Source organism: Asparagus officinalis, chromosome 1 (assembly GCF_001876935.1).
Source record: "Asparagus officinalis chromosome 1, Aspof.V1, whole genome shotgun sequence".
NCBI classification, from domain to species: Eukaryota; Viridiplantae; Streptophyta; class Magnoliopsida; order Asparagales; family Asparagaceae; genus Asparagus; species Asparagus officinalis.
In genome coordinates, this window is record NC_033794.1 from 77,516,740 (window position 1) to 77,529,209 (window position 12,470).

At 40.2% G+C, this 12,470-nt stretch overlaps 1 protein-coding gene across 1 annotated transcript; it reads right to left on the reverse strand.

Annotated features, from left to right (window-relative positions):
• Nucleotides 220-9,344, reverse strand: LOC109826394 (transcription factor MYB1R1-like). The gene is made up of 3 exons (XM_020393430.1): nucleotides 9,114-9,344; nucleotides 1,406-1,614; nucleotides 220-909 (listed from the first exon to the last, which is right to left on the reverse strand). Exons 1-3 carry the CDS (start codon nucleotides 9,292-9,294, stop codon nucleotides 451-453), a joined length of 849 nt encoding a protein of 282 aa, XP_020249019.1. The 5' UTR covers nucleotides 9,295-9,344; the 3' UTR covers nucleotides 220-450.

A 12,470-nucleotide genomic window follows, 5' to 3' on the forward strand; every position in this document is an offset into this window, starting at 1 on the left:
ACTTCCTGCCATAATCCCTAGTGTACCTGCAGCAGAAGAACTTAAATCTAAAACCATCATAGCTTCCAACATTGTTTTTTATCCTAGGCTTATTGTTACTATGTTTATTATGTGTACTTCGATGCATGACACAGAAATTCACCAGCAAGGATAAACCTCCATAGCTTATACCAACCAAATTATTTGTTATTCTACACTTACTGTTTTGATACCAAATGCTTGCAGAACTTCAGACTTATTTATAACAAAACCAAATTATGTCCACTATTAACAACAACAAGATACAGCATCCCTCATTCTAAATCTAATCAGCCAAACGAGATGTTCCATAAACTACCAACAAATTAAAAAACAACAAAGTCATAACAAAAAAGAATATCTATACCAAGGACCAATTATCAGACCCAGATTCATACCGCATGAATAGGACTACTGTTACTCGGGCTCAAATCAGCTCCGGCCACTGTCGGCAGATGAATCCATTAACTTAAGAGAAAGCGCAGATGGCTCCATTCGACTACCCGTCCCCTCGCCTATGCTCAGCTTCGACATTCCCACGACTTCATCGACGTTCTTGGATTCCTTAGGGAGTATGGGTGTTGGTTTAAGGACTTCATGGGTCTCGGTTGTGGTTTCGGCCTTTTGGGGAGCTGGTGTCGGTGGCCAGAACGGGTAAGGCATGGGTATGAATGCAGTAGGGTAGAATGTGTGGCCCGGTGGTAGAGGGATGTTGCTGTATGTGACGGTTTCTTTGATTTCTGGAGGGAGGGTGATCGAGGATTTTTCTGCTGGTTCCGTTTCTTGATCCTGTAGAAGATGTAGAGATTGCAGGTGGTTGGTGGTATCGGGATCAGTAGGAGATCTGAGCATGTGTTGCTTTTCGTCAAGAACTTGGAGTTGGTCCATTTGCTGTAAACCAAGTGAGAAAACAATAGATAATTAGAATGAATATGTCGTAGCATAAAAGGATAGGGTAAATCTCACGAAATTACCGTGAATTTTGGGATGTTTTGCACAAAGCTGTCATAAAGTCTACTATGATGAACTTCTTTCACTAAACTATCACGCCCGACAGCAGCTACACTTCTGCCCTTACGTACTTTTATATCTCATCTATATTACACTTCCGAACTTTGCACATTATAGATATAAATAAGAATAGTGCAAACCTTTTATCGAAGACCTCAATGTTCTTAGCAACATTTCCGATACTTAATGGTATTTTTTTTGTACTTTTAAAAGTTCATGGTGTTTTGTGATGGCATCTTATGTTTCTTCCCAAACATATGGTCGTTTTCCCTAATAGAAAACGTTTATGCAGTTTTATGCAAAACTCTCTGTAATTCGAGGCAGTTTTGTGGAACGTACCCTAAAGTTGAAGAATTTTGAGAGGAGATGTATATACCATTTCAGGCACCATGTCGAACAAGCTTGAGCGCCTCTTCCTCCTCGATGCATTAGTCTGCCTGATAAAGTACTTTTGAGCATGGCTGGCAACTTGTGTAGGTGTCCTAGAGACAACAAAATTACGAGCTATGCCACGCCAGTCTCCTTTTCCAAGCTTCTGTAGACCAAGTAAGAACATCCTGTGCTCTTCTTCCGTCCATGGGGTTCCTATTCAAAACAAACGTGAACAGGAAACAAAGTTGAGCATTAGATAGAAGTCTAGGACACTGGAATGGTTCAAGAATGTAAAGATTCAAATGATTCAACGTTTAAAAACGTGTATCTTTGTTAGAAAAGATAGAGGAACAAGGCATTGTATCAAAGTGTTTTGAGTCAAGAAAGCATGAAATATCGCTCCCCTTCCTTTCTCTCATTACAAAATTATGATACATAAATAATATTTTGCAATAAACATCAAAACGAATGCTCCAATGAAGCTTTTAAACGAATGCTCCAATATGTAACTTGACATAGAAATAAGATCAATGAAAATGTAACAGTATGACTAACGCACATAATAAACCTAGATGCCAGAACCAAGATGTACGCGATTGCAACGATAAGACTATTGCACATGGTAAACCTAGACTTTAAACCACTTTCTTTTGCCACATTCATACTCTTCTTTGAACAACCATTCCCAGCTTTCTAGTCAGGCCCACTGCTTATGCAAGTGTATATATCCCAGTTCTACTAACTTTCAGCAATCTTTATCCTTACAAGTATGAATTGTGCTTCCTCTTTTATATTCATACAAGAACGAATTGCTCTCCGGCATTCATACAACCATTAGCATTCAGTCTGGACCCTCAACTCTTTAGTTTAGGTCGTGGGCACACAGTGTGAACAATACACTAATAAACATAATAAAGCAGGCCATATTTATTCCCTGCTTTTGCTTGACAAGACATTTCAATTGAACGTAGTCATTTGTGTCCCATGAGGGGCATCCTTGATTGTGGATACCTCCTTCCTCAACACAAAAGATGGAGAAGGCTATACTGAAAAACATCTAGCCACCCACAAAAGAATAAAAACATCAATTCACTAAAAAAGATGGAATCAAAGTACTAGTGACTACAATATTCACAAGAAGAAAATTATGTTTAGTACTTGAAGTAAAAAAGTAAGAACAGGAAACAAACCAATACTTGACCGAAAATCCCTTTGTTGATGAGAGAGAATCCGATCCAAAGCTAGCCGAAGATCTCTTCTTTGCTCCCCCCCCCCACCAAAAAAAGAAGGGTCCGAACTCAGTTGAGTTTCCCACTATTTATAGGGGATTAAGGGTGGTAACTACCCCCTTAATTTGCTCCTTAATGGGCTGAGTGGGGTATAACCGCCCCCTCTTAAACAGCTCCCTAAATCGTGGGGAAAACGGTTTTGAAACCGTTTAGTTTAGAAGCATTAAGCTACATCTGAAAGTCTCATGGAAAACAGATCATTTTCATGAATTCACTAAAAAAGATGGAATCAAAGTACTAGTGACTAGAATATTCACAAGAAGAAAATTATGTTTAGTACTTGAAGTAAAAAAGTAAGAACAGGAAACAAACCAATATGTTAAAAGAGGATAATCCAAGAAACATGCCATCACAACTATCATCCATTTTCTTAAGTATTTGCTTTGGTTTTTATGCTCCAGAATTAAAGACAACAAAGTATCATCATCATCATACTGCTCATAGTTAAATTGACATGGTGCACACTGCCTAGTTCCTCATATCTTAACATACACCTCTCACTCCCGCGGTGAACATCAAAATATGAAATTTGTGGACATAAGCCACAATGCAACTACTATACGACTCCAGTCTACTAGTGAACATCAAAATATGAAATTTGTGGACATAAGCCACAATGCAACTACTATACGACTCCAGTCTACTAGAATACCAAAATCAGCCAAGAGCTTTAACTGCTATTCTGTATTGTTCACAGACCTTGTAGCATAATCAGTGATTTTGTAACACATAGCCTCCCTAGACAATGTGTACTGCCTCAAATTGCTGATATGAGTTTTAACATTCAACTTTACACCATAGGCATACACAAACTTTAGCCATTGAATTTTCAGCCCAAATAATATAACTATTTCAGGATCCAATGCAAAATTCAAAACCACCTATTTAACACACAAAAATGATGATTCCCAAGTTTATATATACAAAACAAGTCTAAGAACCCCAGTGACTGCTGATCATGCCTGAAATTAATGGTTAAGGATGATCTCTAGGAGTATAAATCAAAGAGTACAGGCTGACATCTTGGAGAAGTTCCAAAGGGAGAACAACAGGCGACGGAAATCAAGTAGCATAAGAAATTGACCCTGGCTAGTCAAAAGCAAATGGTCAGGCCTAAAATATCCATTGTTTAGGTGTTTCAGTAGAGATCAAAGAGAGACTGAAAACCCTATCCAAACTACCGAAGATCATCACTCCGGTAGTGTCAACTTCTATGCCGCCGCCATTACCATTAAGTATGTCAAATTACCTTGGCTCCCTACAGAACTGAAGAGTTCAAAAAAAATGAAGCTGACAGGCATTTGTAAGTTTCACGATCGATCGCGAGTGGCACGGCGGTCGACCGCAAACGTGCACAGCATTGGGAAAAATCTTTGGACTTTTGGCGGTCGACCGCGTCGGCTGGCGCGGCGGTCGACCAAGTATGTCAAATTACCTTGGCTCCCTACAGAACTGAAGAGTTCAAAAAAAATGAAGCTGACAGGCATTTGTAAGTTTCACGATCGATCGCGAGTGGCACGGCGGTCGACCGCAAACGTGCACAGCATTGGGAAAAATCTTTGGACTTTTGGCGGTCGACCACGTCGACTGGCGCAGCGGTCGACCGTGAGACCCTGTAATAAATTTTCAGTTTTAGTCGTTGGCCACGGTCGACCACGACTAGCGCGGCGATCGACCGCTAGTCGGGTCTGGTCTGCTTCGGTTTCCTGCACTGTTTGGGATTTCTATTTAATATAAATAGAAACACAATTTGTTTAGGGTTTTCGATCGTATTGATTGAGTTTTGGTGTAGCTTGAATGAGAGTTTTGAGCGCAGAAAAGAGGTTCTTTCTGAGAAATTTGTTTGAGGGTTTTGTGAGAGATTTGAGAGTTTAGTTTGAGAGATTATTTGTGAGCTTTTGGGTAATCTTGTAATCTCTATTTTGTACTCTCTTTCTTTACAGTGAAAACTCATCCCCTTATTGCCCCGTGGATGTAGGCAATTTGTTAAACTTTTGTATTTGAGTTTTGTGCTATTATTAGTTGATTTGTGTACCTTCTCTCTCGGCAAACTTGTGAATCCTCAGAACACGTGCAGTTCCCCCAACAAATTGTATCAGAGCTTCAGGCTACGCTTAGGGTTAGGTGAAAGAGTAGATCGCTTTGGAAGCTCATCTAGGATTTCAATTGGAGATAAATGTGGGATCTTTTTTGTAAAGAATTTATCTTTTTTTCAGTTTGGATCTATTCTTCAGTTTGTTCCGCATTGGCTGTTGGTGTTTTGTAGAAGATGTTTGGAAAAGAATGTGTTGAGGGTGATACTTCTGACGTGAAGACCATTCAGAATTTGAATATCCACTTTACGAAGATAGATATGGGAAAGTTTAATGGCACGAACAATTTTGGATTATGGAGATGTGAGGGTTTGAATGCGTTAAACGCGTAAAATTTAGAGGATACTTTAGAATTTGATGGCAAACCAGATGATATAGAAGAGAAGGTTTGGAAGAAGATGAATCGAACAGCGTGTTGTGTTATTAGGTTTTGTTTAACACGGGATCTAAAGTATGATATGATAAATGAGACTTCTACAAAGAAGATTTAGAAGATTCTTAAAAGTAAGTATTTGACCAAGAGTGTTGAAAACCGCTTGCATTTGAAGATGAGACTTTACTGTTTCCAGTTGAAGAAGGGAATCTCAATTAGTGATCACATGAACAACTACACGAAGCTTCTTGTGAATTTGACGAATTTGGCAAATTTGGATGTTATTATAGAGGATGAGGATAAGGCATCGTTGCTGTTGAGTTCCTTACCATATGAGGAATATTAGACCTTTGTTCTTACATTAATTAATAGGAAGACGCCCCTTTCGTATAGTGAGGTAACAACTGCTCTTGTGAATTACCAACTAAGGAAGAAAGATAAGGAGTCTACAAATAACACAATAGCAGAGGTATTGATCGCAAGAGGAAAAAATCCAAACCGGAAGAATGGAAAGTCACGGTCTAGAGTAGGGCATCCTACAGTTGACAAAGATCAGTGTGCTTGGTGTAAAGAAACTGATCACTGAAAGAAAGATTATCCAAAGCTCAGTGAATGGATGAAGAACAAGCAGAAGGGAAAGGAAAAGTAGCCATCATCAGAAGCAAATATCATCATATCGGATGGTAATCTTTCTGACTCATTTGTTTATTCACTTTATATCAGTCCCATAGTTAACTATTCAGAGGAATCTGAGTAGATGTTGGATAGTGGTGTGATCTATCATGTGTGTCCTAAAAAAGAATGGTTCACCAGTTTTGAGAAGCTGTATAGTGGTGTGGTATACATGGGTGACAACCGTGCATGTCAAATCCTTAGGATAGGAAGAATTCGCATCAAGATGTATGACGTGACAATTAAGGAGTTATATAGTGTGAGATATGTTCCTTCTTTGAAGAAGAACTTGATCTCGATTGGTGTTTTGGTTGGAGAGGGTTTTAAAGTTCGTATCGAGGACATGGTTCTTAAGATTGTAGAAGACTCTCGTATTTTGATAAAGGGCGTCAGGAGGAATAACTTGTACTATTTAACTGGAGATACAGTGACAGGTGGAGAGCTGATGACTTCTGTTGATTTGACTAGACTACGGTATTTAAGGCTTACTCATTCCAGTTTTATTATGGAAATGGATGTATAGACCTGTAATTTGAAGTCCAGTGAACACTTTGATGTGAGCAAAAAGACTAAGGTGAAGTTTAGCACCTCTATTCACCACACTAATGGTCTTTTAGATGGAGTTCGCATGGATGTTTGGGGCCTTCTAAGAAGGCATCGTTGGGAGGTAATCGATATTTGGTTTTTTCTTTGTTAGTGACTGTTCTAAGTATGTTTGGGTTACAACCAAGTCTCGTTTGAATAAAGTCCTAGTAGTCTCTAACAGATTAAAGAAGTATAAGATAGACAGAAAGGTGAAGGTACTTCATTCTGATTTTGGTGGGAGGTACAAGAGGAACCTATTTCTGTATTTAAGCCGAGCTCACGGTATTTTGAGACACTTCATTGGAAAGAAAATCTCGAGACAACTAGATGGGTTAACAAAGTTTGAGAACCATGCCTTACTGGAGAATGATCGGTGTTTGTGGTCAAGCAATGGTTTGCAGAAGAATTTCTAGACTGAGGCTTCGACATATTCAAGTCACCTTATTAAAGAGTTATCAACTGTTGTGATAGGAGGTAAAACTTTACTAGATATTTGGTCTGGTAATGTCATATTGGATGAGGCTTCGATGAGGGAGCTAATTGACTCTCAGCAGGTAAAGAGTTTTGGACAGATCGTAAAGGTATCGTAGCGGGTGGAGAGTGATGCTACTCTATATTGGGTGGAGATTATTCCACATACTTCAGATCATTCTGTATTATTTAGAATTCCAGCTGAGGTGACACAGTTTGGGGATCATATTGGTGTGGATGCATATGATGAGTTTTTTGATTCAAGTACAGCTGGTAGACACAGTTTAGATTTGGATATGGCCATTGGTTCATCTTAGGTGGAGGTGTTTGGTTCGTTTCACTTTGGAGCCATTGGAAGAGCTATCAGCCGCAGATTTATTAGTGTTGATGATCGAGATGTTAGAGAAGGGTACGAACTCTTCTAGTTGATTGAGGGTCTTTGGAGGGCCATTTGGGTGAACTACGTGAAGGCTTGATTCCTTAGGCAAGAGGATACGTAGGTAATCATTTATGATGCAGCCAGTTTGGTGAGTAGACATTGATGTTTGGAGTGTGATTTCATTCTTATTTGGATCTCAACTTGTTGATTGAGTCAGTTGTCGTGGATTACTTCCACTTCGTACTGGACATAACAAGTGGGACGTTTGGTTAGTTTGGTGTCGGCTCAGTTTTGGAAAAATTTTACCGAGGTGAAGAATTGAAGAGTTCAGGAAAAATAAAGCTGACAGGCATTTGGAAGTTTTACGGTCGACCGCGAGTGGCGCGGCGGTTGACCGCAAACGTGCACAGCACAGGGAAAAGTCTCTGGACTTTTGACGGTCGACCACGTCGACTGGCGCGACGGTCAACCGCGAGACCCTGTAATGAATTTTCATTTTCTGTCGTACGGTCGACCGCGACTGGCACGGCGGTCGACCGCGAGTTGGGTCTGGGCCTGCTTCGGTTTCCTGCACTATTTGGGATTTCTATTTAATATAAATAGAAACACAATTTGTTTAGGGTTTTCGATCGTATTGATTGAGTTTTGGGTAGCTTGAAGGAGAGTTTTGAGCACAGAAAAGAAGTTCTTTCTGAGCAATTTGTTTGAGAGTTTTATGAGAGATTTGAGAGTTTAGTTTGAGAGATTATTTGTGAGCTTTTGAGTGATCTTGTATTCTCAATTTTGTACTCTTTCTTTATAGTGAAAACTCATCCCCTTCTTGTCCTGTGGACGTAGGTAATTTTTCGAACCACGTAAACTTCTGTGTTTGAGTTTGTGCTATTATTAGTTGATTTGTGTGCCTTCTCTCGACAAACTTGTGAATCCTCAGAACACGCGCAGTTCCCCCAACAAGAACACCTATCAGTTTCAACTCCTAAAACCTAATTTCACTTCACACCTCCACCATTACTGATGACAAAAATGAGCAGACCTCATTTCTCAACCCAAGCACATGTAGCAGTACGAGCTCAAATGCTGACCCAAATCAGCATAACAAGGAATGGGCAAGTTCAGGGCAAGGGCAGGAACAGCAGGGCTTGTTCCTAATCATTCCTAACAGTAAACTGGAACATCAATGAAGCAAGCAAACACGCTGAGCTTCGTTCTTTAAATAATTAAATAATAAGCCTTTTAATTTCAGAGTGAAGCGATAACACTACTAAGTACATCATAATTAAGCATTTTTCTTAAACAAGGATGAAAAGTAATCTGTATCTGATAAAGTGATATGATAAAAACAAAAATAACAACAAAAACTTCATTAACCCCAATAATTTGGCCATAATTTTTGACAGAAGAAGAATGACATTAGAAATGAGGAGACCACCAAACAATAGGTAAGCTAACAAAGTTCTAAAATGTTGAGAATTTAATATATTACCGTCACAAGGAAAAGCATGCAGATTTACCAAAAAGAGAGAGAGAGAGAGAGAGAGAGAGAGAGAGAGAGAGAGAGAGAGAGAGAGAGAGGGGAAATTTAGATATGAGAGAGAGAGAGAGAGAGAGAGAGAGAGAGAGAGAGAGAGAGAGAGAGAGAAAGGGCTAATTTAAGAAAATAAATAGAAGTGCAGATTACAGATAATCCCCCTCGTCAATAGCTCCAATAGCAATTATCTCCGTCATGGACTGAGGGGTGTAAGTGCAACTGAAGATATAATTGAGGGGTCTATCTGTAACTTACCAAAAAAACTAGGGCTTGGGGAGAAAAAGTAGAAGAAGAAGAAGAAGAAGAAGAAACAATCTCTCACCCTTCTTGCGCTCGCTGCGGCAATTCGACGAGGAGCACGAAGCGTGAGTAGGATCATCAGAAGCGTATCCGGATCGGTCATGATCGCGGGTCGGGTCCGAACCGGGGGACCCGGGATTGTTGAAGTGCGCCGACGACGACGACGACGACGAGAGGTTGCCCATGCTCGCGCTCTTCTTCATGGATCCCACGCCCTCGGTCAATCGAACCCCAAACAGCGAACCCGCCAAAGCCGAACCCCGACGCGCGAACCCGACAACGCGAACGACGGACGGGAGGCGGGCACGTGCGGGAGTTATGGCCGTTGTGCTGCAGGAGAGCACGCCGCGTACATTTTGGCGATCGCCGCCGTGATCCGACCGCGCGGCACGTGGCGTGGTGGAGGGTGAGGGATTTTTTTTTTTTTCCGCCTTTGTAAAGACAGACCTCAACAAAGCAAGAGGATAAGCGGGAGTCTGAGGTTATAAATGGAGGAAGGGTAGAGATATGCGTGCATGGTTTTATGTTTAATTACGAAAAAGCCACAGACACGAGGAGTGGGTCCGCAGTAGTGCGTTGGCCCCCACCCCCCCCGTGATGAAGTTTGTTGACGGATTTGACGGGTCGCGAGGAAGAAAATTGCAGTTCGTGGCGTGATGAACTTCCGTGAAAATACGCGAGTTGTCTGGGTCAGCTTATGAACATGCGTAGAGAGTGACTCTAAATTTAGGATCTCAAAATCCGGATTTCGATCACCTCTAATTATTAGGTGGTAAATCCAGAGTAATTTCAGTACTCTTCAATGTCAAAAATACAGCGAAGAGATCATTACTTTGTTGACAGCTGTTCATTTGTTTAGTGGGTAGTGTTAAAATATTCTGAACGTGGCACGTACTGTACATGTCATGAATTTCACTCGTTCTTAATTTACACTCAAAGACAAACCATAGTTGCTCGCTAATAAATCATACGCTATTAACAAAGTAGTGCTCTCTCTGGGTTTTTTTTTTTCCTTCCTTCTTTATTTTTAAGTGGAGAGGGAATGTATCCAACGGAGGGAGTCTAATGCTTTGGTTGGAAGTTTACTAGGGGAAATGAAGGAAAGTTAAATAATGAAAAGTAAAGATAGTGAAAGAGAGGGAAAAGATAAAATATTATTTTGAGAGTTTATTAAAGGGAACGAAAATAAACTTAATTCAGCTTATTTGGGAGTTATAATAATTTGAGGGAAGTGAAGCGAATGTATATAAAATAACATAAATATGTTTACGTGTTATTAAGATATTTTGTCAATTAATAAATTATAAGGGTAAATTTGTCTCTCTGTCTTGTAAAAATATACATTGGTTTCCTTTACTCCCTCTACTGCCCAATTTGGAGGGGAGAAAAATCTTACCAAAATTTGCCTTCCCTTCCATCTTTTAACCCCTCAAAAACTCCTAAACAAAGGTTTTATAAAACTTCACCTTCCCTTCCATCCTCTAACCCACATCCAAAAACACTATAATTAAACCGATTGTCACCATTTATTCCTATTTAAAAGAATAAGGTGAGGTCACATGTGATTTTCACTATAACAAAAGTGACTTTCATAAAAATAGTTTTCAATTTAGCAATGATTTTCTGGATAATAGTAAATTTTTATGTGGTCATATCCTAACAATGGAATTGGAATGGCAGTAACTATCAGGATAGTTGGATCCTCTCCAATTACCCTCTAATGGAGAGAATTTAAATCCCGTAACTTTCTTATATGTGGTGTCAATACATAAACATATCTATTAGGCATGAACTCTCACTTTATTAGGAAAAATAAGTTATCAGATAAAATGATGTGATTCATACATTTAGATGTGACTGTGATGATAAGCCTAGCTATCAGTTTATATCTTAATATCTCATTTAAGTAAAGTAAGTTATTATTTTATACTCGCTTATAAAAGAGTGAAAATAAAACATTCTCTTACAAATTTAACATAAAAACACTGTCACGCGGGCGCTCATTGCAAACTATCCGAACAATTGAGAGGTTTCAATGTGGCCCATACGGTCTTGGGTCCTATTTCAAATTGGATTATTGAAAAAACATTGTTAGTTACAGCTAAAAAAATCTCCATAGGGTCATAAACAGCATGGGAAGAAAAAACATACTCACCCCCTATCAATGAATAATATGTGAGATAAACTTACCAAATAAACAGCCTCCACAAGTTGAAAGCCATTATTCGCATAATGGAACTACGGAGTTGAACCCCTTGCAAAATGCGCTGCTCTGAAAAGATTGTATCTACTTCCATCTAAAGATATGTATTTTTGAAATAATCAAGTTAGGCAATTTGATCTCTACTGACCTTTTCTCGGTCATTTAGGAAGAATATAAGACAATAAAAGAACAGTTGTCGATCGTCTTGGGATGGAGCAGGTGAACGGGAGAGGCGATAGGGTGCAGGCGGCGGCGCGAGTTCCCAGGCGGCGTTTGGTCTCCATCAGCGGCGGTAAGATCACCATTTCTCCCCATTTCTCTTCCTCTTCGGTCCCAGCTCCAACCCTCGCTCAGCCTTCTATCGCATCTCAACATTCAAAGTCTTCCTTTCCATCAAGCTCAGTTCCACTCCATCACCCCCAAGCCAAAGCTCCTGCCTTTAAACCATCTTTTGTCGAGATTCTGAAGGGCACCAAGCCTTCTCTCCCCCCCTTCCATCTCTCCGCCTCTTTCTAAAGGGATCCTCCCCCACTCCAGATTTGGGTTGGACCACAGTATCTTATAAAAGGAGGCCTAAAAGACCGAGACCCCCAACCTCCTTCCCTAAGCCTCTATCCTCTCAAGATTTCAAGGTCGGGAAACCCTCTTATGCGGAGCTGGTGGAGAGCTTGGAGCTCCATCTCAAGGTAGAGAACTGGACAGATGTGATCAGACAATCATCTAAAAATTCCTATTTTATCCAGTTCCCAGATGCGAAGACTCTGGATTATGCTTGCTCCAAACCTTTCTTCAATATGGGAAATTTCGGAGGGATTTTCTCTCCTTGGTCGGAGTCAGTTGGCCTCAAAGTTTTACCTAAGTTCTTTTATGTTTGGGTGGAAGTTCTTGGCCTCCCTATCCATCTCTGGGACTCGGAGTTCATTTCTAACATCCTTGTGGACATAGGAGATGTTATCGCCTTCTCCGATGATATTATGCTAAAAAAGAAGCCCTAGCTTGTAAAGCGATGCTACATGTTAGTGATCCCTCCGAAATCCCCCAAGAAGTTATCTTTAGGTATGAATCAGATAATAGAGTCCACATCATGGAAGGCTCGGTCAAACTGAGAGTAGTTGGTGATCCCTTGCCAGCGGATAAAGGCAGAGACCGTGATCTCTTTGAAGCTTTTGTACATAA